At 43.0% G+C, this 25723-nt stretch overlaps 1 protein-coding gene across 50 annotated transcripts in view; it reads right to left on the reverse strand.

Moving 5' to 3' along the window:
• The window catches only part of ZBTB20 (zinc finger and BTB domain containing 20), a 1035663-nt gene that overhangs the window by 10266 nt on the left and 999674 nt on the right, over nucleotides 1-25723 (reverse strand). For all 50 annotated transcript variants that reach the window (XM_064283302.1, XM_064283702.1, XM_064282699.1 and 47 more), the window contains one exon: nucleotides 6886-8490. In XM_064283302.1, the coding sequence (XP_064139372.1) occupies nucleotides 6886-8490 (1605 nt within the window). The remainder of the gene's footprint in view (nucleotides 1-6885; nucleotides 8491-25723) is intronic.

Genomic DNA, 25723 nt, shown 5'->3' on the forward strand with positions numbered 1-25723 from the left:
TTCATCTCACTGGGTTTGTTCTCCCTCCCGTCAGTGAAGAGTTACATCACGGCCTCTGCCTGTGGCCACAAACCCTGAGGACTCTACTTCTGGCTCTATCAGCATGTAACCAGAGGGCAACTTGCTTAATCACTGGATCCATCAGCAGTCCCACATTTTAAATAGGACAAATTATCCTGTTCCCTTCCCTGCCACAGAAAAATGGTATGATAATTAATGAGGAGAAATGTTTGCAAAGCACTTGGGAGCTCCTTAAAGGAAGGTGCTCGCTATAATTACTAAGGTGCTGTGGTGGTGGATTGTAGGCATTTCAGGAAGTTGTCTGACGAAATGGGGTGTATTTTCAGATGAGTTGGTGTCTAGAAATTTTCTTGCTATATGCATAGCTTTGAAACAATCTCACTCAGCAGAAATGCTAATTCCCCCATGATTTCCCTGCATTTTACTTATAAAGATCCCCAAAGGCCTTTCAACGTTCTTCACGAGATGGTTGTGGCTCTCTAAATGGACAAAGGAAAAGAGAAGATGAGCAGCCGTGGATGGCTTTCCGGGTCTGAGCCTATGACCAGGAAATGGCAAGTCTGATCCCTGTTATAAAGAGACACAAATTAAAAGCAGACTTTTGAATTGTAATATGTGGAGAAAAGATGAGACAAGACCCTTTACTTTAAAAAGATCCATTTGGGGGCTATACAGATGCGCGAGTCAGATAGGAGTTCCATTTCTTTGGCTGAGTGACTTAGGCAGCTTACTGAACCTCTTCAAGCCTTGGTTTCTTTATCTGTAACTTCAGAATAACACAGTAAGTATCCACCTCAGTAAGGTGTTTTGAAAATTAAAGAGATAAAGCGCTTAGCACAGTGCCCAGCAGAGTATATGCTCACTTTCAGGAAAATTAAAAAGGGAACCGATGATAGGTGCACCTGAGAAATGACGTGAAGAAGAAGAACCCTGGTGGCCCAGTGGTTAAGCGCTCGGCTGCTAACTGAAAGGTCGGTGGTCGGAAACCACCAGCCTCACTGTGGGAGTAAAGACCTGGCGATCTGTTTCCCCAATGATTACAGCCTAGGAAACTTTGTGGGACAGTTCTACTCCATCATATAGGGTTGCTATGAGTCAGAATCGACTTGACTGGCACACAGCAACAATAATGGCAAGGCGTGGTATCATGAATAAAACGTCATCAAATACCACGGGCAATTTCCTAGCAAGCAGCCATTGAGCATCAGAGGCAGAGAAAGCAAAAAGCGAATGAGGAGGGGAGGCAGTGAAGGAGGAAGCAGGCTCCCACACAATTCCAAGGGTGGTGGTGGTGAACATATATACTTCTCTCCATTGCTGGATGCCTACTCTCTAAAGAACCACTTTCCAACTCCTTCTCCTGGACCCGCGACTAACGCCCTGCCGTGATTGACAAGTGGAAAAAAAAGGAAAGACGAGGAAAGACACTGCTTAGATTAGGAGGTACAGAGGGCCCTGCCCTGAGTTCACGAAGTTCAAGCAAAGGCGATCTGGATGGACTGAGATTCCCAATTCTGAACGGGTACCTCTGTACTGGGGGCTCAGCAAGAACCCATTTATTCTTCCTATTCTTTCTCATTCTCACCCGGCTCTCCTGGGCTGCAGGAAGTTCAGTGAATGTTGTTTTGGGAATGCTTTTCAGAAGCCCTTTTTCCAGTCTCACTGCCTCGCCATTATCAGCTCTAGCACATACCTTCCCCTTTGGAAAACTTTGAGGGGTACAGTAAGGGGTCAGAAAACCAAGCCAGGTGCTTGGCGGGACAGCAGGCAAGCAAGGAAGGAAGAGGAGAGCATGAATAGGGAAAGGTGACCGCTGGCAGGAAGAGCAGAAGGGTTTCTTGAAAGTGTGGGTCCTCTGAATGGGGAAAATCAAGACAGAAACAGAAACTGTGAAAACTTTAGTATCAGCAACGGAAGTGTATGCAGATGGAGTAAGATGAAGCTCTATGAGTTTGCTGTCCACCCAGAGAAGTCTGGAAAAAAGGGGGCCCATACGTGAGATACAGATGGTGTAATCACCTGACAACCCTTCTTCCCAGCTCCTGGAAGCTATCATGGTGCCAGCCTGGATTGTAAGGCTGGCTAGGAGGGGTTGCCTATGGGGGACACGCTGCATTCACAAAACGTCTGTGGCTTCAGTGACAACTAAAATATTTTGATGTTAAACAGAATTTTGAAGATCTTAGGGCACTTCATCCACATTACCTGACTTTTGTTACAACTTTATGAGTGGGACAGATATTAATATCCCCAGAAGTTATCTCATTCAACAAACATTTGTTAGAGGCAGATACATATGCTAACCTGTATTCATCTATAGATTTTAAAGCAAGAAGTCCTAAATGAGTCTTAAAAGAATGCTGCAGCTTGATAGAGTTGTCAGATAAAGTATAGGACACCCCGTTGAATTTGAATTTCATATAAAACAATGAATATTTTTGTAGTATATTTATGCCCCAAATATTGCATGGGACACATACTATAATTGTGTATACGGAATTCAAATTTAACTGGGCATCCTGTATTTTGTTTGCTATATCTGTCGACCCTACAACTAGAGACAAATGCCATCCTGGTCATTTTTCATATTTTTATGTGTGCTGTTTTGTTACACAGAGCACGGTTAGCACAAATAGAACGTGGTATTTAAAACGTATTTATATTCTTGGAGAAAGTCCTTAATGTAAAAATAGGTAAATACGTATTTTTGTACTATTCCTGTGGGGTTAGATCATAAAATCAATAAACAACTCCATGGAAATAAACCCCTCATCCTTTTGGAAGTGATCAGACATCATCAGGGAAGGATTTGGTTCATTAATGCATCAGGTATTTAGCAAGCGTCTATTATGTGCAAGGTATTATGCTGGGTGCATTGAAGTATAAGGTATCTACATATACATGTGTGTAAGTGTGTGTGTGTAACTGCTTCTGGTCTCACAGAGTTTACATCCTAGCGGGCAACCATATAATGATAATACAAGTTAGTGCTGCTATGTGCCATGAGATGTATGTTTACCGTGGTACCTGTGCAGGTTGAAAGACTTGGCTTACCTCTCGTACATGAGAGATTTGCTTCCATATATAATTTATACACTATCAAATCAAGCTGTTATCTGTAACTCTGACTTATTGGTTCCAAACACATAGACTCTTGTTAATGGAATTTTACAGAACAAGGTTACATAACAAAAGAAACCTGATGCCCAGGTCCTCCGAACCGCCCCTCTAGGGGAGTGATTAGCTCTTTAGCGTGTGCATCAGAATCACCTGCCAAAAACCACTCAGTGCTGTCGAGTCGATTCCGACTCATAGCAACCCTGTAGGACAGGGTAGAACTGCCCCATAGAGTTTCCAAGGAGCACCTGGTGGATTTGAACTGCCAGCCCTTTGGTTAGCAGCCGTAGCACTTAACTACTACGCCACCAGGGTTTCCAAATCACCTGCTACAGCCCCAGAGTCTGATTCGGGTGCTCTCAGGTGGGGCCCATTAATTTCCATGCTGCTGGTATGGGGACGCTGGTGGTAGAGTGGTTAAGTGCAATAGCTGCCAACCAAGAGGTTGGCAGTTTGAATCCCCAGGCACATCTTGGAAACTCTATGGGGTAGTTCTACTCTGTCCCATGGGATCACTATGAGTCAGAATTAACTTGAGGGCAGTAGATTTTTTTTTTGTTTGTTTGTTTTGGTATGGGGACCACATTGATTGCTATACTCCTCAGCATCAGGCTTGGGTTTTGATTTGGTATGGGGACCACATCGATCGTTATGAGTCGGTTTACTCCAGGGTTATCTCTGAATTTTCTTTATGGCTTGCCTTCTAGATCCTCTTTGACTCCAAGGTTTAATCTTCTTACATCCTCCATATTTCCTTTCCATTCCTAGTCCTTTCTTTTCATTCTTGTTTTTTCTCTTGTGGAGGAGCCCTGCTTTGTGGCATGACAGGATGGTTTCTGTGATCTTTGCTTTTTCTCTAATTCTCTTGCTTTCAAACATGTCCTAAGAGTTAAGGACTCTGCTATGCTTCTGGCAAGTTGTGAGGTCTCATTTAAAAAAACAATTTTTTTTTTCCTAAGAAATTGGAAAGCACCTTGTTTGGAAACAGGCCCTGGGTTACTTCTATGTACTCAGGTGGTCTTCCTTCTGAAGATCTGGACCAATTATTCTTAAACTTTGTTAATTATGGATGCTTTCAGCTGCACAAGAGTCTCAACAGCCAGATAGATGGTCCTTCCAAATGGCCACTGGCAAATGATTACGGGGTGCGTGAAGAGTGTTGCTTCTTTTAAACGAGGTGCTTGAGTGGCGAATGCACATGGCTAATTGTTCTCAAATGTGGCCATATTATACACACCAATACACAGTTTACTGAGGACCGTCATAGTTTCCTAGAGATGTGAAGACCACACTAGGAGCACAACTCAAATTTATAAAATGACTTTACTTTTAGTTTTTGCATTTATGATGTCTAAATGGGCAAATATTGCTGGTTTTAACCAGGGGCAAATCTAGTCAATTTGGGTTTACCTCAGAATCTTGCACTGGAGAAATGTATTTGTGGATGGAAAAGACAACTTTTGATAGTACACTGAAAATTTCATGTGGTAAGTTTAGAGGCTTATTTCAATATGTAATCTAATGGAGTGTGTGACTTTGATATCCTGTGTCATGAAGTGATGTACAGAAGGGGAGAGTCAGATATGTTTATTAATCCAAGACCAGCCATGCAAACTTTGGCTAAGAAGACAAGTGATTGTTCTACAAATGGTCTATTTTCCCCTCTAATCCTTAATTTGATTGTAAGACAACTATTCAGACGATCACAGGACATAATATATGTGACAGCACTCTGTAAACCATGAATTGCTACATAAATAAAAAATATTACCATTTGATTAAAGCACGTAATAACCGTAATACCCATACCACACGGAAAATTTTCCTTGACTAAGCTTAAGTTGTTAATGTATATGTTTACCCCCAATAAACACAGCAATTCACTACTACCTGGTTTTCTTTCTAAATTCAGTAGTGAATCACTATGTTCATTTGGAGGCGTGAAAATTATCATCTTTAAGACCCACTGATTCCCATGAAGACACAAATATTGACTGACATAATGTTTCAACTTAAGTAGAACTGCAAAGAAGGCCATGTTCTTCTTAAGTCATGTTCCATTTCGGTTGTTCACTTCCACGCTGGGTAGCTTGTCTATTCTTCTTCCCATCTATTCCCCAATTTAAACTTATCTGATTTATGTCTTACCCCTCAGATTCCTGACCTGAGACACAAGGTTGCTTTGAGAAACTGGTTTGTTTTCTCAGGCAACTTAACTGTCATTTAACAGGGATATTCTGGGATCAGTGGTTTACTAGAAGAGGGACACTCATGATAGAAACTCCAAATATTGTAAGCATCACTGGGGGCAGGTATTTTTAGGAACAAGAGAATCTGCGTGGGATCAAGTCACACAGGCGGTCATCGATGTGGAAAACATCTGTGGCGTTCCCACTCTCTATGCCTGTCCTGTCTGTATGGAGCCAGGAAAGAGCATTGGGTGGGAGGGAGGAGATCTTGGCTCCAGAACCACAGAGTCAGGGAATGGGACACCATCTCGCCCAACAACCCACCTGCTGAATGACTCCCCCCCGTAACACCCCTACCAAATGTTCACTCAGTCTCTCCTTGAACACTTCCAATTACAGAGGACTCACTCCCTTTGGAGGCAGTCTATCCCATCTGAGAGCAGCTCTGACTGCTGACAAACTTTTTCTTGTATTGAATTGAAAAAACCTCCTTACAGATTCCAATCACTGTTCCAGTTCTACCTTTTGGAGTCAGAATAAGCTTCATGTCTCTTCCTCCCAACCATCTTAATAATAATAATAACTACCATTCACAGAGTATTTATTATGTGACAGGAACTATTCTAAGTTAGAAGTTCACGTATAAATTCACGTAACCCTTGAATCAACACCAAAAGGAATGTGTATCACTATTATCCCTACATTGTAGACAAGTAAACTCAAGTGTAGGAGGGTTAAGTAATTGTCCCAAGATGACAAATTCGGTTATGGCTAAGGCTGAATTCACACCCAGTCAGTCTGACACCAGAGCTCAAGCTCTTACGCACTACATTATGCTGCTTTGATACTCGAAACCTTGACAATGACTTATATGATATCTCGAGTCCTCTCTTCTGCAAGCTGAACATCTCTAGGACCTTCAGTCATGGTTTTGTATCCCTTCCCCACCCTCATCATTGTTCCTCTGAATGTATCCCAGTCAGTCTATAGTCCTGTTCTAACGTAGCTTCTAGATGTGGAAAAGACGATAATCAATAGAGAAGAGAGTGAGCCTATCACCCCTCCTCATTTTAGGGACCACGAATGCAGCTCAAGTTTGTACTCGACTTTCTGTGGCCTCTTCGTGACAATGGCTCAGAGAGAACTTGCTACAGACTAAGTCTCTCATTCCTGCTCTGCCTGGGCACCTTGGATCCGTAAAACTAAGGTGACTGGAATATGTGACTTCCAAAGACTTTTCCAGTTCTAAGTACCTAGAATCAAAGAATGTTTTACAGACTCCCATGCCTAGAAGGGACATGTATCTGTAAGTTCTTTAACAGGCTTTCTTCCCAAATGGCCCTTCTCCATCCAGGTTTCTGTGGTTTTGTCTCTGGGTGGTAGGGTGCTTTGTTTCTGAGACGGGGGCACAGTTGGGGCTCTAGAAGATGGCTTGTGGCAGAGTCTCCTTAAAATCTGAGAGGTGACTCCAAACCTTCCCTCCTGTCCGCTGTCCTCCCCTCCCTTCCCACAGCCCCTCCCACCCCCTGCACCAGGCTTCCTGGGAGCCCACACTCACCTGTGTGAACGAACATGTGCTTGACGTAATTCTGTTTGGCGGTGAAAGTCTTGTTGCAGAGAGTACACTCATAAGGCTTTTTGTCGCCCTGCCCACTGGCTGTGCTGTGGCCTGCGGATGGGGCCAGGGGCTGTGGCGCTGGCAGCTGTGCAGTAAAGGTCGACAGGCCTGGCTGGGACACTGTCACGAACTGGGTCTGCTGGCCTGTCAGGGGCTGCGGCAGGCTGAAGAGGAAAGGCTTGGGGCCGCTGCCCGCGGGCTGGGTGGTGAAGAGGGCCGGCAGGTAGGTGTTGCCGGCTGTGCCAATGACCTGTGTGTTGCTGGTCAAGGTCAGAGGCATCCTCAGGTTGCTGGTGAGGGTTTCTGTCTGGCGTAAGTAGAGCTGGGTACTTGGCAATGGCTGCCCAATGGACGTGGTGACCGAAGGCTGCTGTAAGACGCTCTTGTCCGAGCTGTTGCTGACAGTGATGACCGTGTTGTCCATCTCTACCTCGTTGCTTCTCTCTGGGGAGGAGGCGCCTGTCTCTAGCTGGTGCGGCGGCGGGCCACCCTCCGCAGGGGCTTCCGTGGTCTGCTCAGGCTGCGCAGGTTCAGCCTGGCCATCCCGTGCCGCCCCGGCCCCAAATTGCTGCTCCACCGAGTCGGGCTCCGTACCTATGGAGGAGCTGACGCCGGAGTCGAAGCTCTCGCCCTTGGGCTCACTCTCGGTGCCCTCGGCCTGGTCGGTGTCTTCTGTGCACTCCTCGGATTCATTGCGCTCCAGGATCTGCACCCTTTGCTGTCCATAGTAGTCGTAATCATCCTCCATCTCCTGCTTGATGTGGATGTTGCCCACCAGGGTCTGGATGCGCACGGGCCGGGGCTGTTTGCGGCAGTGTGTGGTCTCGGGCGTGGTGGACAGGTAGCGCTCCATCTGCTGTGAGCGCTCGTGGATGCGTGTGATCCAGCTGGGGTCTTCCATGTGGTGGTCACGGGGCAGGCCAAGTGCCGTCTCGTGGTGGCTAACCACTGCACCACTGTAGAAGGAGCGCTCGCCGCTGCCGTTCTGCATGGAACACGCATACAGCGCTGAGTAGATCCTGTCCACGCTGTGCTGCGAGTGGCTCTGCAGGTAGCCCGACTCGGTGTCACTGCTCTGGCCCGACGTCCCTGACTCAGGAGTGCCTCGCGGCGTGTCCTGGCCCGAGTCCTGGATCCCGGGGAACACGTCGCCCACATTCTGGGACACGATGCGCGTGCACTCGTCGATGACCGTTTTAATCTGCAGGATGCTGGCGGCCGTGAGGATCTGCAGGGCTTCCGACTGCGAGACGCGCAGCACGCCGCTGTACATGAAGTCAATGAGCTTTTGGACTGACTGCACCGACACCACCGATGGGATCTCGATGTCGCTGTAGCCCAGCAGCAGCTTGTCCTGGAAGAAGGGGCTGCCCGCGGCCAGCACGCAGCGGTGGGCGCGCAGCATGCTCCCGTGGATGCGCACCGTCACGTCACAGAAGTGGCCACGGTTGCGCTGCTCGTTGAGGGTCTCGAGCACGGAATTGCTGAAGTTGTGAAGGTTGATGCTATGAATGCGCTCGGTCATCCCCTTGCAACTGATGTCACCTGCAGCACGGCAAGACAGACAAAACAGGGAATGGGTCAGAGCTGGCTGGCTGTCTTCCCAACACCTAGGGCTCCGCTGAGAAACGCTCACGCTGGCAGAAGCGCCCTCCTTGCAGGCCGAAGCAGGGCTGTATGGGAAGATGGTCAGCGACCCAGTGGCAGGGATGATGACCTAGTGAAACCACACCTTGACTTCTGCCCAATTCTGGCCTTAATGCAGAAACCCTGGTGGGGTAGTGGATAATGCTAGGGTTGCTAACCAAAGGTCAGCACTTCAAATCCATCAGGCACTCCTTGGAAACTGTGGGGCAATTCTACTCTGTCCTACAGGGTTGCTATGAGTCGGAATCCACTCCACGGCAATGGGTTTTGGGGTCTCAATGCAACAGCCATGTCTGGGTACTAAATCCATCTTAATCTTACCCTAGAGTTTCAGTCAGGGTGGTCAGTTAAAGTAAAGGGTCCTAATAGCCAGATGGCTCTTCCTACAACTTCGGCAAAGAAGAACTGACAGGCAAGTGGAAGACTTATTCTCATGGAACGCTCTACCTGTAAAAATGGCGAGGCGGGGCCATCTGCCTTCCTCTAAATTCTCAAAGGGGAAGGAGAATCAAGATCAACAGCCCAAGGCTGATCCCTATGAGGCAGAGGTCAGACACACTTCCTCTCTCTAACCTTTATACCAATTCTGACACCAGTCGTCCTTCCCATGGCACTCTCTACCTCTCTGCTGGGTTCAATAATTCATTGCAATGGCCACACAGAACTCACAGACCATAGCCACAGTTATGGGGTTTATTAGGGAAGTAACAGGTTACAATTCCAGATCAGGAATGACTCAGGATACAGTTCTTTGGTCAGGACAGCTTCTCGGCCATGCCCACAGACCAGCCTCTTCCTGGCCCTCAGCCCCTCAGGCCTCTCAGGCCTCTTGGGTTGGCCCTGGCTTTGCCCCGCTTGGGCAAGTGTTACAAAGCTCTTTAGTTCCACCCCAGGGGCACCCCACTCCACCAGTTAGCCTCGGCCTAAAGGTGCTCAGCGCTCTCCCTCCATGGGTCGGCAAGCCTACTATAACTGCCTTGTTCTGTGGGCTGGGAAGCCTACTGGGCTGTCTTGTGTAGGTCTCCTGGTTTTGCTGCTGTCGTTTCTCTGCAGCTGCTTTTCACCATCTTGCGCTGTCTCCAGTGTTACAGCTCTCTCTCTCTGCGTTCTGGGCCTAGGAGCTCCTGGTAGAGACCCCGGGGTCCAAAGGATGCACTTCACTCCCATCTCTTTTTCGCAGTGGTAGTGAGACCCCGGTCCCCCTCTGGGATGGCTCATTTTAAGCCCAACACGATGGCAAAACTGACCGATCCACTTGTTAGGGTTCCATACACCTTATTTGCATAGACCCATCCCCACAAGGGTGCCACACACCTTATTTGCATTATTAGCAAGCTGTTCAATACCCTTGATGGGCCACAACCACCTCATTTGCATAGTCCCACCCAGTCATTTGGTAGCTGTTACAAGACCACAGCGAGAAAGGCATCCATCACAACTCACTGCCTATGCACAGGACCTGTGGGAAAGCTTACGTTTCCCCCCCGCCCTTACTGAAGTTCCTTATCTTATTCACAGACAGCAACAATGTTCATAGTTAAAAAAATAAATTCCTTTTCTATTAGTTTATATAGCACAGTACAAAAAACCCAAACAATGTATGCAAAAACTCTTAGAAAATGCAACTCAGACTAAGATGTCCACCAACAGCTGGTGTCATGTTTCCCAGCTGAGGGATGGGCTACAGTATGCTACCTACAGGAGCACTCTCCCCCTGCTTCCTGTATCTACACATTCTTGCCCTTATTGGCAACATGTTTGAACATTTTCTAGGATGATTCTGTGTGATACGAGTGGTTTTCTGAATTTCCTGAGGCTTAATAAAGAAGGAATGCTAAAAAGGTCAGAGATGGCAGCGTTGACCCTAGACAGTAGGGTGCACTAGGTGACCACATCTATCATTCAAACCAGGCACTTTTGAGCATGAAAAGAAGCACCGTCAATAATTAGGCCAGGACAGCAGGAGTAAACCAGGACAGGGATATATGATTGCCCTAGACAATTGTGAGGCCTGTATCCGCTTGCTACAGGGGAGTATCAAACGGCTATGAGCAGGAGGAAGGCAACATACATATAACTACTTGGAGGCTGTGGATGGTCTGACCCATTACCACTCCTATACCTCAAGCTGTACAAACAAGGGATAATGTTGGTAACATTTGGATAACAGATTAAGAAGAAAACAAGTGGTTATAGCACTAAGTCTTGGTTCTTTCCTATTCTTCCACCTCGCCTCTCAGGTGGCTCTAAAATTTGTCTCTCTAAGAATTCGATTCTTGGATTCCTCATTTCTCACTTTCACAACTTCCAAAATATAGCTTGGAGAGGAAAGCTAGGTGGCCTGAGTACTGATTGTTGGCCTAGAACTCACACCCTTTTATCCTGTGTGAAGCAACCCCAGAGGTTAATGGCTTACGGACAGGAAGAATGCCCACCTCCTCAGATTCTTTCTCCTTTGCCTTAGGCTAGAGGAACTACCCAGGGAAGCTTGAGCTCAACTAGCTTCTTCACCTTGCCTCACTTGGTCTCCTCACCCTGTCTGAGCTCAACCAGTGTGACTACATCCTTTTATATACTATTCATTTCCTTTGTTCCCATCTTTACATATAACCCATTGCCATCGAGTTGATTCTGACTCATAGCGACCCTATAGGACAGAGTAGAACTGCCCCATAGAGTTCCCAAGCAGTGCCTCGTGGATTTGAACTGCCGACTTTTGGTTAGCAGCTGTAGCACTTAACCACTATGCCACCAAGTTTTCCATCTTTACACACAGTCAACCTTAAGTATATCCACTTAACTTCATACGCCTACAGGCTCTAGCTTCATGTTCGGTCATACAATTTGCACTAATTTCTATAAGGAGATTTTTTTTCTGTTCCAACCTCCACCAGATCTGTTATGTGCCTGATACATTGCATTAGGCTGCAACTTCCATCTTTTTCACTTACATGAGACAGATTCTCTTTGCCGGATTGAAGAATGATGGTGAATCCCTTTAACTATGTTAATATAAAATATGGCCCCAGAGGAAGGCATCAGCTCTCTCACTCTGTGAGCCAGAAAGCCCACTTTGCTGTCTCCTGGTTCTGCTGCCTCTGCTGCTGCCATTTCTCTGCTGCTGCTTCTTGATGTCTCCAGTGTTACAGCTCTCTCTCTTTGTTTTCTGGGTCTAAGAGGTTCTCAGCACAGGGATCCTGTGTCCAAAGGATACACTCTGCTCCCATCTCTTCCTCTTGGTGGTGGTGAGGTTCCCCCTTTCCACCTCTGGGATGGCTCATTTTAAGCCTAGCAGGATGGCAAAACTGACCAATCCCTTTGTTAGGGTTCCATACACCTTATTTGCATGGTCCCACCCACATAAGGGTGCCATGCAACTTAATTGCATTATTAGCAAGCTATCCAATACTTTTGGTGGGTTACAAGCACCTTATTTGCATAGTCTCACTCAATCATTTGGTGGGAGCTAGATATCATGCTTGGTAAAGTAGAGGGTCAGTGAAAAAAAGACCCTCAACGCGATGGACTGACACAGTGGCTGCAACAATGGGCTCATGCATGACAACAGTTGTGAGGATGGCGCAGGGCTGGGCAGGGCCAGGCAGGGCCAGGCAGTGTTTCGTTCTGTTGTGCGTAGGGTCACTATGAGTCAGAACCAACTCAACAGCACCTAACAACGACAACACAAGACTGTGGTGAGAAAGGCCATACAAAAGCAATCCATCGTGCTGCACAAACACTGTTTTAACTACTTTATGTGTTATTTCATTTAATCCTCAAGGTAACCTTATGATGTAGGTAGTATTTTGATCTCCATTTTATAGATAAGGAAGCTGAGGCCAGAGAAATTAAGAAACACAGTCAAGGCCACACAGGCAAGAGGTGGTATAGCTGGCATTTGAACCCAGGCAATCTTGCTCTAGAGTCCAAACTCTTCGCTGCTTCACTGTATTGCATGCCTTGCTCTTGAATGAGATCTGACTGTTATGTGTCCATGGGTCTGCTGTAAAGTTGTGTGAAAGGGTTTGTCTACTACTCCCTCCAGGGACTTCTATACCTATCCGTGACTTAGCATGGCTTTCACGTTTTTAAGGCCTTGAGACTCCAACATATCCACAGTCATCAAACTTAAGGGACTCTTAAAAGTTTAAAGATGGAACAATGTAAGAGAAAAAACAACTTACCCTGGTACTAAAGAGTAGAGTTTTTGATATATAATTTTACTACCACCAAGGCCTATTTCATTTAAGTAAAACAGCAAGCAGTAAAACTGGTAGTATCTGTGATAAAATCACTGTTATGGATTGAATTATGTCCCCCAAATATGTGTGTATTAACTGGGTTAGGCCATGTGTGGTTATCCTCCATTTTGTGATTTTCCTATGTGTTATAAATCATAATCTCTGCCTGTGGTTAAAAAGCATTAGGATGGGATGCAATACCCTTGCTCAGGCCACAACCCTGATCCAAGGTAAAAGGATTTCCCTGGGGTGTAGCCTGCACCACCTTTTATCTCTCAAGAGATGAAAGGGAAGCAAGCAGAGAGTTGGGGACCTCATACCGCCAAGAAAGCAGGACCGGGAGCAGAGCACGTCCTTTGGACCCGGGGTCCCTGTGCCTGAGGAGCTCCTTGACCAGGGGGAGATTGGGGACAAGGACCTTCCTCCAGAGCCGACAGAGAGAGAAAGCCTTCCCTTGGAGCTGGTGCCTTGAATTTAGACCTCTAGCCTACTAGACTGTGAGAAAATAAATTTCTCTTTGTTAAAGCCATCACCTGTGGTATTCCTGTTACAGCAGCACTAGTTAACTAAGACAATCACCATGCCTGAACAGAAGTAATCACTTTCTTTTGATAGATTTACTTAAAAAATTTTTCCCACACAGGTGAAAACACACTTTAAACACATATTTGCTCATAGTACGCACCAATCACAGTGTTACCATGAGAGATATCATGTATGACAGAGTTGTCTTTCAGAAAATTCTTGGAAGAAGTTCTGTCATAACTATTGTAATGATTAATATCCATATAGTGCTTAACAGTTTACAAAACATTTTAACATGTAACATCTTATTTACTTTTTACAACAACCCTATAGATTTTCAGGATAGGTATTATCCCAATTTGACATAAGAGGAAATTAAGCCTCTAAGTGTTTAAATAATTTGCCCAACGTTTCACACATCTAGTAAGTGGCAGGGCTGGGAGTAGAACCCAAGTCTCTTGATGCTCTTTTTACTGCATAATATTGGCTCTGTGAGGAATGAAACTTGGATTGCCAAAAGATCTCAGACCATCCTGATTCTCAGGACACAGAAGAAAAAACAAAGGCCCTGGAAGTGATGGTGAAGTTTCTGATAGAGATGAAGAATTACCAACACCAAAAGCTGTTACTATATTGCATACATTCATACCCCCAAACACACACCTCCCCACACACGTACATACAATCTCATGAAACAATTCACACAGTTTGTTTGTTTGAACTGGATTGCAGATTCAGTCTATCTAAACAATCAGGCAATCCTAAAGAGGTGATCACAAAAAAAGTGATCTGTTCAATAGTCTGAGTTATGATTATTGTAGTAATATCACCAATTCTATTAAAAACCACAGAGACAAACTCATACCTGCAGAGATACACCACCTGACAAATTGAGGTGGATTTTTACAGGTACAAGCTTTAAACAGCTCTGTGAGTATGCCGGCCCTACACCTCAGAGAGCAGCCATCAAAGGCTGAATCCATTTTGCTGATACCGGTACAGATGCAATGGGGTCCCTGCTTCTCCATTCAAGTGCTCTTCGTGCGTTCTGTACACAATGCTGAAGTAATTCCTTTCCCAGCCTTTCGTTTCTTTTTTATCATGAATACAGTGGGAAAAAGTTTCTGCCATAGCAAGGCAGAGTCCAGGCTTTTGTGTGACACATTCTTTTCACCCAGTGGGCATTAATGTATAGATTCCAATGGAATAAATCTGAAATACTTGACTGTAGAAGACTGCTCCTCCATTGAAAACAAATCTTGATTAGATGGTTATTCAGGGACCGCATAGGGAGGAACGGTGTGAAAATGTGAGCTCTATTCTTTCCTAGATTGGCACTGAATAGGCATTTGGGCTATTCAAAAAAAAAAAAAAAACTCTCAATTCTTCAAAACCACAGAACTTTACATAGATTATGTGTTTTAGGGATGCACTCCCTCCCACCCCACCAAAAAAAAAAAAAAAAAAAAAATTCCACAGTGGTATACACATAGAACTGATGACAAAATGAAAAAATGCTTTAAAAATAATAGTTGTGTGTGTGGTTTAAAATAACAACCTAGTTCCTTTTCGCCAGAGTGAAAATACCGAGTCATTTATATAATGGCATTTGCTAGAACCATGCAAAGAACTGTATTGCTGAAAGTGCCTGTATTCTATGCTAGGGCAGGGGTGAGCACTGAAGGGAAAATCTCCTTGTGGTGAAATAGGCAATAGAAGGCCTGGCTCTTGGTTTCATGGATGCCCCAGCCCCCATCTCCCCTTCCTGTCCCTGTCCTGTAAGCTGTGGGGGTCAAGGAGAGGACTTAGCATGAGAATAAAACCTGCTGTGCACAAGGGAAAATGGAGAAAAAAGGAAACAGCAGGCCATGCAATCTCTTTTAATTAGGTGTGAAATCCAGCCCTTTCTCAGTCAGGAGAGCAAAAGGATATATAAAATGAGGCCAGTGCAAGGGTGAGGTGCTGGAGAGGGGAGATGGGAACTTGAAGTCCCTGAGACTTGGGAAGAAGCATTGGCTCTCAAATGAAAACCAATGTAAATTTTGGTTAGATCAACGGGTCTAAGTCAAATGGCAGGGTTGAAAAGCCCCTGAGATTCAATCTGGGGCACCAGGCTCAGATGAGGTAAGCGGGTCAGCACAAGAAATAGGGCTAGGGTGGCCAGGCCTCCGCAACCCAGCCTCATACATTATGCCCTTTTCTACACTTCCTCTTGATACTTTCAGCATGCTGAGGTTGGTTTTTCATATATCAGGCCATTAATGATGATCTCAAGCTGTCACCTGTTAGAGCTGCTTACCAGGCTGGACACACTAGAGAGGGAGCAGTCCTCTCTGGAGAAAGCAGGAATGCATGTGGTAACTCAGGCCTTGAATCCTCAAATCCATATCTGTGCCCTGCCAGGGACAAGACCTCTACTCCACCTATATGCTAAGGGGGCAACTTGCTGATCTCCTAGACTGTAGCAGACACGGAGCTTGCTTGCTCATAGGATCCACCATCCAGAGAAGATGACCCCGCCTGCCTCACCTCTCTTTCTATCTGACTGTAGCCTCACAATCTCTGGAGAGTGGCTGGGAGCACTAGGGAAATCACCTGTGCAAGTAGGAGGTGGCCGGAAGAACAAGACATCTTTCTCCTGCCCTGGCTCCATACACCTAACACATCGTGGCTGTCATTGATGACCATGGGAGGGTCATCAGCCTACAGGAAGGAGAGCTGCACTCCTTTACATTCCCATTCCTAGATGAAAAGGTGTATGGTTTGGGCCATCTCCCAATTTCTTCTCTTTCGCCGGACTGCCTAAGCCTACCACCATGCGGGAATCTTCATGGGGCTTCCTCAAATGTTTCAGCCACTGGTACCAGAACCCTTCTCCTAAAACATAAATAAACTACTCAGCTTTTAGAAATGACTTTCAAACATGTTTTTTAAGCAATGAACTACCTCCCCTGCCCCCCCCCCCAAAAAACTTATGAGAGTTGGAGACTGCCTCTACATACTTTAGTAAAAAAAAAAAAACATACTTTAGTAGTCACTGTTTATTATTTGACCTGGGCAAAGACATTAAAATTACTAGCTTATCTAAAGTGCTTAAGTTATATTTTGCATAATTAATACTACAAATATAGAAATATTTGTATGTGTATACATTCAAATATAAATGTTATATAAATTTCATTTATGATCTTGGTATTGTGGTTGGATATTGTCTTTCATATGACTTGAATTTTCATTCATTCATGAAACATTTCTAGAACACACTTCAAACATTTAAAGATCCTTAAGAAATTCATGTGTGGGCTTTAGGGGGTTATTGACCTTTTTTCATAAATGGACTTGTTTATACTTACATAGGAATAAGTGGTTTTCATTACAATCTCGAAGAGGTCTGTGCTCCTCCCAAATTCAGACCCACTGACTGAGATTCTCCTAAAGCCTCAAGTATCTCTCTTTAAGCTGCTCTGAACTGCATTCAGCTATCGAAGCCTCTAAAACTGGTGCAACCTTCCAAGCTACGGAGTGCTCTAGACAACTCTGACGTGCCAGGCCTGTCTGATGCTCCTTTTATCTAAGTTGAGCTGATGTTGTTTTAAACGGTAAAGTCAACAATCTCAGCTAACATGGCAGCAGTTGCCTTTCGGAAGAGAGAATGATTGAAAAGAAAAGAAAAAAAGAAGACTTGAAAGGGAAGAGAGAAAAAAACAGAAGGAAAATGTAAAATGCTGAAGCTAGCTGAAACGTGGGGGAATATGACAGAGCCATATAATTTTATTTGTTGAAGCCAACTATTATTTATCAAAATTTGGTCTAAATCAGGTTATCAGAGTGAATCCCCTTTGACAGTTAACACAAATCCGTATAAGGAGTAGGAAACACTCTTTAACGTTTTTGACTGTTAAATAGATAACGTATAAACTGGGTAAAAATTCAATACAAACTATAAGAGCACTTCTAATCCTACCAATAAAGCAGGTTTCATTTGACTTGAGAGGCTGACTTGAAAGTTCTACGGTATTTTATCAGGTAGCCAGCCATCCTCCCTCCCTCCCTCCCCTCTTCCCCTTTCCTCTCCCCTCCCTCACCTTCCCTCCTCCTTCCCTGTTTTTCTTCCCTCCTTCCCTCCTCCTTCCCTCCCTCCCGAGACAGAGCTCCCACAGTGCTGTATTCTTCACCTGGTGTTTCCTTTGCTGGGCTCCCCACCCCCTACCCCCTAGCTTTGCATTTGAATTCTGCTTTTGCTTGAAGGTTATATGTAAACCCCACTGTGCCTGCATAGTATGATTAAGGATGTTGCTTATGTAACCTGTATGAACTCCTGACTTGTAAACCCCTTTAAAGATTACTTGCCTGCCTGCCCTTGGTGAGCAGTTTTGGCAACGGCAGCTCCAACTCACTCCATTTCCTTGTACAAGGTTATAAAGGTGCCTTTCCTATTCTCCAACTTCAGTCTCTCATTTATCGGCCAGTACAACTCATGCTGAGTAAGAATCTGGGGTTTCTACCATGTAACATTTCTGGCGAGCCAGCCAGGAGCCATCTGCTTGGTTCCTGAGGTGGATAGGAAAACAAAACAGCCCCAATGTCTGGCACCACCAAGAGATTTCTACTGGAGACCATGGTGCAGCTGGAACAGCTCTAAAAGCCAATCCCCCCTGGGACCCAAATGATGGCTCTGTGAGAGACATGAAACACACCTGGGTTGTTTGGTAAGTGCCTAGGTAAGGCCTTAGAAGAGTCCCAAGACTTGGGAGAAACTGACCGTTGAGGGCATTAGGAATCTGAGGTTATTTGGTAAGTAACAGGGTAAATTCCTAGGTAAGGCCTTAGAAGAGTACCAAGAAGCCTGAGGAACTGACTGCTGAGGGCATAAAAGGCTAAGGTACCTACTAAGCTGGTGCACTGGATTAAGTTGTGTGAGTGTGTAAGTGTGTGTATTCGGAGAATGGGGAATGTTCAAGGGATCCTGGAATGCTTTCTTTTTGCTTTACTAAGCCTTGTAGTGTTTCCACTCTACAAGAGTTAATGGTATAGTTATTGTAGAGACTCTAAAACCACAAACCCAGTCGACTCCGAGGAGACCTGGACTGCAGAGCAAAAGCCAGCAAAAAGAGAGGTCCTATCTTCTGGACCCAAGCATTCAGACTCCATGTCCCTTCAATACTGACGGTGTGAGTGGGCTTGGAAAATGACCTTTTGCTTCTTTTTGTTCTTTTTCTCATGTTTTCTTAAGTTTTGTTTGGCATATTTGTTTGAAAAACCAGTTGTTCGATTAAGGAGGATCTTTCTTGATTTTTGCTTGACTGTGTGTTTAAGAGTAATATCTAGTAACTCTTGGTGAACTATAGTTTAGGTCTGGATTCAGGTGTTTGAAACATTAAAGAGGTAATTCTATTTTCAAAGAGCTCTGGGCCACTGTAAGCTGCAAAAATTCAGGCACAGGTTGAACAGTAAAAGCCATCAGGGTGGTTGCCAGCACTCAGCACAAGTGTTAAAGACGTCTGTGACAGGATAAGGGGATCTCAAGACAGGCTAGAGCACTAGGCCGCCTGCCACCCACAAGCAAACTCTCATGCAACAAAGGTACACATTGATCTAAGCAAAACACTGTCCAGACTCTGCAGCGTTCCTCGTTAGGTTTTCTTTTTTTAATAATTTTTATTGTGCTCTAAGTGAAAGTTTACAAATCAAGTCAGTCTCTCACACAAAAACCCATATATACCTTGCTACACACTTCTCATTAGGTTTTCTTTTGTGGCTCAGAGAAAACCTGGAAAATAGTGCTCTGTTTTGCCAAATTTGCAAGAAGTGGCAGCTCCTGGCTTTTTTTCTTATAAAATTTGCAGGGAGAAGTGGTAGCTCCATACCTATTTTATGATAGGAGTTTCTCAATAAAGAATAAAAATAATATGCTTCCATCTGACGCTCTGTCAAGTTAATAAGTTTTATCTAAAAACTTATTTCCATTGAATTGAGTTGGTCTTACCAAAAATTGCTATATATACTTTGATAAACTCGATTCCGACTCATAGTGACCCTATAAGACAGAGTAGAACTGCCCCATAGAGCTTCCAAGGAGCGCCTGGCGGATTTGAACTGCTGACCTTTTCGTTTAACAGCCATAGCACTTAACTACTACACCATCAGGGTTTCCTGGGTTTTTTTTTTTTTTTTTACCAAAAATTGCTATATATACTTTGATAAACTAGAATCCTCATATCCTTATTTTGTGTGGTATTGTTCAGTGAGTTTATGTGGTCTTTCTGTCTCCTTTTGCTTCTGGTCTAGAGCATTGTGTCTAAGTTTCTGTCTTGTATCAGGTTGTAGGCTGTGGCTGAAATTTGCTGTTTTTTGTAAGGCTGTCTTAGAACCTCAGTTCTTTACTCATCCAAGAAAAAATGTCTTCTCTCTGTCTTATGATTTAGATTTTTAGTAGCTACATCGAAGAACTTTATGTTTAAGTCAATCTTAAAAGCAAAACCTCTCTAAGTAACTTAAGCTACATATTATATGAAATGTGTTTTATTTAAAGCAAAAGGATAATTTTGTCTTAAAGTAAAACTAACAGTTCCAGAGTATGAAAAAGAAGGCAAACCCAGAAAAAAATTGCTAAAGGGCTTTGGTACTTACTGGGTAGATAAAAGGTTGAGATAAAGACAAAGCAAAACTGCTTTCTAAGAGAATAATAAAAGAGAAAGAAATTAGTTACCTTTTGCCTTTCAGAATGCCTACATCTATTTAAACATATGCAAATAAATTGGGATGACCCCAGCCCCCAGTCCCCCTAGCCAAGAATTGATGGATTCATTTACAAAATTGCCAAAGAGCTTTGGTGTTTACTGGGTAGATAGCCTTTCAAAATGCCTAGATCAATTTAAACATACATAAATGAATCAGAATGGTCTAATCTTCCGTTCTACCATGAGTCAAAAAATACAGAGGGTGGGAACAACATCAGGGTTCCCCAGCCCACAGTCTCCAAGGTCATATAGACACAGGGCAGCTTTTTGAAAGACCCCTGCCAACTTTATGGAGATGCTTTTAAGACAAAAAGAGAAGAAAAATTGCTGCTTTACTATAAAAAAAATAGTTATCAGAAATTGGGTGGATCTCAATCATAAAAGAACAGTAAACAAGTTATCTCTATTCTAGCGGAACTTTAAGATGCTGAAAAAAAAAAAAAAAGAAAGAAATCACAATGAGACACATCTGAAATGGCCTAGGAAAATGTTTCCAACTCTAGCCAGACACTTCAAGGTTATATTCATATCAATGAATTGGCCAGTTGAGCAAAGACTTTGTGATTTCCAAAGCCAGTTGATAAAATCTTTAAGAACTAAAATTAGATTGGGAAAATATGGGAAATAGTAAAAGCTGAATGAAAACTTAGAATGTTTAAGCAGACTGTCTTTCAACAACAGTTATGTTTCATGGTATACAGGCTTAAAATAATTTCTAAGACCTTTTAGGTAACATATTGATGTTAAGGAAACCCTGGTGGTGTAATGGTTAAGAGCTATGGCTGTTAACCAAAAGGTTGGCTGTTTGAATCCACCAGGTGCTTTTTGGAAGCCCTAGGGGGCAGATCTAATCTGTCCTATATGGTTCCTGTGAGTCAGAACTGACTCAGTGGCAATGGGTTTTTTTTTTTTAATTGATGTTAAATTGAGTTAATAGAGACTTGTCATAATTTAAGCTTACATACTTTTGCTTTTTATGCCACAAGAGAAAGGATATATATGTGTGTATATTTGGGTCTGCTAATGGGTGAGTTCATTTTTGCCATTTAAAAGAATGCACTATAAGAGGTATGTAACAAAAACATTTAAGAGGTTTATTAAAAAGAAACTTATTTGATATGGTCAAAAGTTTTATCTGTCTGACTAAAGTTTAATGGTTTAATTTATGAGATTTTAGGAGCTTTATCATTAAATAAAATATAAAGCAAAGAATTGGGTTTCTTTCTGCTAAAATAACAAAATTCTCTTTGATGTCTGCGTTAAAGGGTTTATTTAATCTTTGTATAATCTGCCTAGAAGACAAAGGGTCGGTCTCTCATTATAATAAGATTTCTCAGTTGAAAACCAAGGCACATGGCTTTAAAAAAAAAAAAAAACATGGCTTTAGAAAAGAAAAAAAAAAAAGCTGAGGCTTTTACTTTAAGATCTTTGGTTAAACAAATGTTATTTCGTGGTGACGTATAATAAACTCTTGACAACTCTGAAACTTCATGGAAAGCCATAAAAAAACTTTTATAAAAGTGCTAAAAATTTCATTTAATAAATTACATGGAATGTGTTGTCAAAATCAAGAGAAACGCCTGATCTTCTTCGGGTTAAAATTTATATGTTAGTATTTCCTCTTGTGTTTTCGCCTCATATTAGACAGCAAATGCATAATATTATGTCATAATTTTATTATTTCTTAATTGCTAGCTTGGTCACAACTGTATCAAAGTCAGTGGTTTGGGAATTCACATCATTTACCCAGGAAGTTTTCTTTTATTACTATTCAGATATTAAAAGATTTGATAATCTTGGTATATTCTTGGTATATCTCGGTATTATCTCTTAAGATTATTATGTATTATATCTGAAGCTCTTTTAAAATACGATTAATGGTTACATTTAGAGATATATTTATCTAAAGTTTTTTTTTTAACTGATTTTATTTGGCCTTTACGTTATGCTTGTAATTAGTTTCTGTAAGATCTTTCACTATAAGAGTATTCTTTTTGTAAGTTAATCATGGCCATATTAAGTTTTGTCATCTGCAGATAAGCTTTTACTTTGCTGATTTGCTGAAAACATTTGACCAAACTATCTCAACAAAAAGATGGGCTACGTTGGACTCGCAAAAATGACTGTGACTAGACTGAATAAAATTTCCAGAACTCCTACGCAGAAGCTGATTAGGTTCACAGACTGTGGCTGATTCAGAATCATGTGGAACAGAAATTAGCTATATAAGACTGAGTAAACGAAAGGAAACTATGGGTTTTATGTGGTAATATTGCTGATGTTTTAAGGTCCTACTTTCTGGATATAAGAAACCACTTACTTTTTCCCTAAATTATTTAACTAATGGGTTTAGATATTATAACTCTTGAATTAGAAGTTCTTCTCTCCTAAAAACCATTTGTGACACTTCTGCTCCTGAGAAAGTGACCCATGACCATTAATAGGTAAACTAAGGAGCGGCAGCTTGCCCTCGAGAAGAACACTTAGTATGTTTTAAACAGATTAACTCCAACAGGAGACCTCCAACAGGAGAGGTCCATCCTATATTGTTAATCAGTTACTCCCTAATGAAAATCTAGTTGTCACATGTGAATTCTTCCATACCTTCTGTTTCCTCCAGTCCTTTCCAACTGACAGTGAGTTTACATGGGCAAACTCTTGTTTAGATTCCTGGTGAATGCATGGGCGATGCACTTTGAGAATCTGAAGATTACCTTTAGATATTCATAGTAATGATGCTAGTAAATACTGAAAAGGTTAATGTAAAATTGTTACACACTAAAAAATGAGAGTCAAAAAGAAACTCACTGGTCCAACACTCAGGGTATGGTTGGCAGCTTTAATTCCTAGTTATAGTATAGTTGAATTGGAGAAATCTTTAAGAAATTTATGAATCATTATGGGACAAATAACAGAGGAAGTTGCTAATGAGATAAAAACACAACAGTAATTTCTGACCTCATTAGCCAAGGTGATATCAGATAACAAAATAGCCTTAGATTTTTTTATTAGCCCAAGAAAGAGTCGTCTGTGCTGTAGCAAATACCTCTTGCCGCATTTGGATAAATAACACAGGAGAAGTAGAACAGGATATACACAGAATTAGACAGCAAGCTACGTGGTTACACACTGTAACACCCTTACAAGCATCAGGTTTATTTGGTTGGTTACCACCAGGAATAAGTACATGGGCTAGATCACCGCTGCAAGGGATAGTAATGTTCTTAGTTTGCATCCTGATAGTATTAAGCATAATAAAATTCATCTTCTATTGTCTTACACACCTAAAAGGGCAAAAGAAGGCCTCAGCTTAAAATGATGTATATTGAGTCTGCTCACTTTGGCAGTGCAATTGACATCGCTCTTATTGAAGACCCTGGTGAAGAGCCAGATGGTATCTAGTGGAAAACCAGCACCGTGTGTTTAAGGAGCCTGCCACGGCTGCCATCTAAGGACTCAAGTAAGTCCAGGTATTAATATCTTCAATCTCCTATCAAAAGAAAAGGATGATTTAGGAGATAATATTGGAGCCATTATTCCCAGTCCTTGAGCATAAAGCTGCAGCTGGACTCGCAAAGACTCATAAAGACATCAACTGGGCCCTGAGGTATAAAGACAATCTAAAAAAAAAAAAACAGAATCTGGGCCCTGAGGTATAAAGACAATAGCTAAAACAATCTGATAAAAAAAAAAAAAAGAATCTGGGCCCTGAGGTATAAAGACAATAGCTAAGACAATCTGAAAAAAAAAAAAAAAAGAATCTTTTAGGGAGAAATTCTCATAAACAGGGCATAAAAGTCCCTCTTTTAATATTTAGTAAATTATAAACCAACAAGAGGTCAGTAGAAACAATGAAAGGCCTAGGCTAAATATTTGCCCCTCCCGGAAAATATGCCAAACAATTCCAAGCCCGACTATAGGACTATAGTTCAAAATGGACACTGGTCTTGAATGACCAATGTCCAAAAAGAAATGGGTGGAGTGAGACAGAGCCCCCACGGTGCGGTATCTTTAACTGGCTTCCTCCCCTATAGTGTTATATTACAAAATCATTTCCTTTGCTGGACTCCCCCTCCCCTCCCCCAGCTTTTGCATGGATGTTATATGTAAACCCCACTGCGCCTCCTTAGTATGATTAAAAATGTTGCTGATGTAACTTGCATGAATCCCCTACTTGTAAACCCCTTTAAAAGTAACTTGCCTGGCCGCCCTTGTCGAGCGGTCTTGGCAACAGCAACTCCAACTGACTCCATTTCCTTGTACAAGGGTATAAAGGTGTCTTTCCTCTTCTCCCATCTGAGTGTCTTGTATACTGGCCAATTGGAGTCATGCCAAGTAAGAACCTGGGGTTACCACCAGGTAAAATTTCCTTCCTTCTTCTCTCCCTCCCTCACTTCCTCCTTCCTTCCTCTGCTGTTACACTGTTAAGTTTCATGAAGCTTTGAGTATGAGGAACAAGTGAGCAAAGCTGTGAACAAGGAACACATCTGTCCCGTGATCCTCAGGGCCATCCCCAAATCTGGACTAAGCCTCCGTTCCTGACCTCCTTTTCCTCTCTTCACTCTATCAAAAAGCAAGAGCTTTACATGTTGTCTGAAGGCTGGGAATAGACTGATACACTTAACAGACTGGTTAATTTTCAGGTCCAAAGAAAGAAGCCATTCCAGAAAAAAAGCCTTTTCATTTAACCTTAGTGGCTCTCAGGTTTCGCCTGCTGTTAGCTCTGTTGTTACTTCTCAGGACTGAGAAAGGTCTGACCATACATCAAAAGCTGCAAGTACTACTGGCTTATGGATGAGATTGCCTTTCAGGCCACTTGGACTTCCACTGCCTCATTAGGGAAACATTTCCTGAGAATACTTCTGGGTAAAAGGACACAGAAGAACACAGATGATTTGGAACCTATAAAACAATGGCAGAAATTAATCCATAAGGGCCTTTGATCCTTGAAATGTATATTAATCAATCAACCTCTCCCAGACTTCAGTGCTCAGAAAAGCTGTGTTCTGCTTTTATCTTTTCGGACCCTATGAATCTTGTAACGTGGCTTTATTTACTAACTAGGGAGCCCATAATCAAAATTTAGGGCAAATTCTAACAATTCTGTGGGATGCTTTTCTATGTGAAATTTACCGCCAGGCCCATCCTATTGTCAATTTCCTATCTTACCTCTACTCTGATTTCTTCTTTATATCTGTCCCTGGCTCATGGTGGCTCCACGAACAATGGAAGGAAATGCTGCCGGTCCTGTACCATCCTCACGACTGGCTGTGGATAGGACTGTTGGGGTCCACATGGTTTTCACTGACTGATTTTCAGAAGTAGATGTTCTAACCTGGAAGCTCTTTGGAAACCTGTTCAGCATCATAGCAACACTGAAGTCTCCACTGATACATGGGCGGTGACTATTTGAGGCGCACCGGATGGGAACTGAACCTGAGTCTCCCACATGGATGGTGAGAATTCTACCACTGAACCACTGCCCCCCATTTTCTTCTGTTTAGATGTATATATTTTCATATATATTTATTAATACATCGAATATTCTTTAAAAAAAAAAGAAATACTTTTAGTTATGAGGTGAGGGTATAAGTGAACAATTCATCAATAAGGAATGGAGCATCA

The sequence above is a fragment of the Loxodonta africana genome, chromosome 1 (assembly GCF_030014295.1).
Source record: "Loxodonta africana isolate mLoxAfr1 chromosome 1, mLoxAfr1.hap2, whole genome shotgun sequence".
Classification (NCBI taxonomy): Eukaryota; Metazoa; Chordata; class Mammalia; order Proboscidea; family Elephantidae; genus Loxodonta; species Loxodonta africana.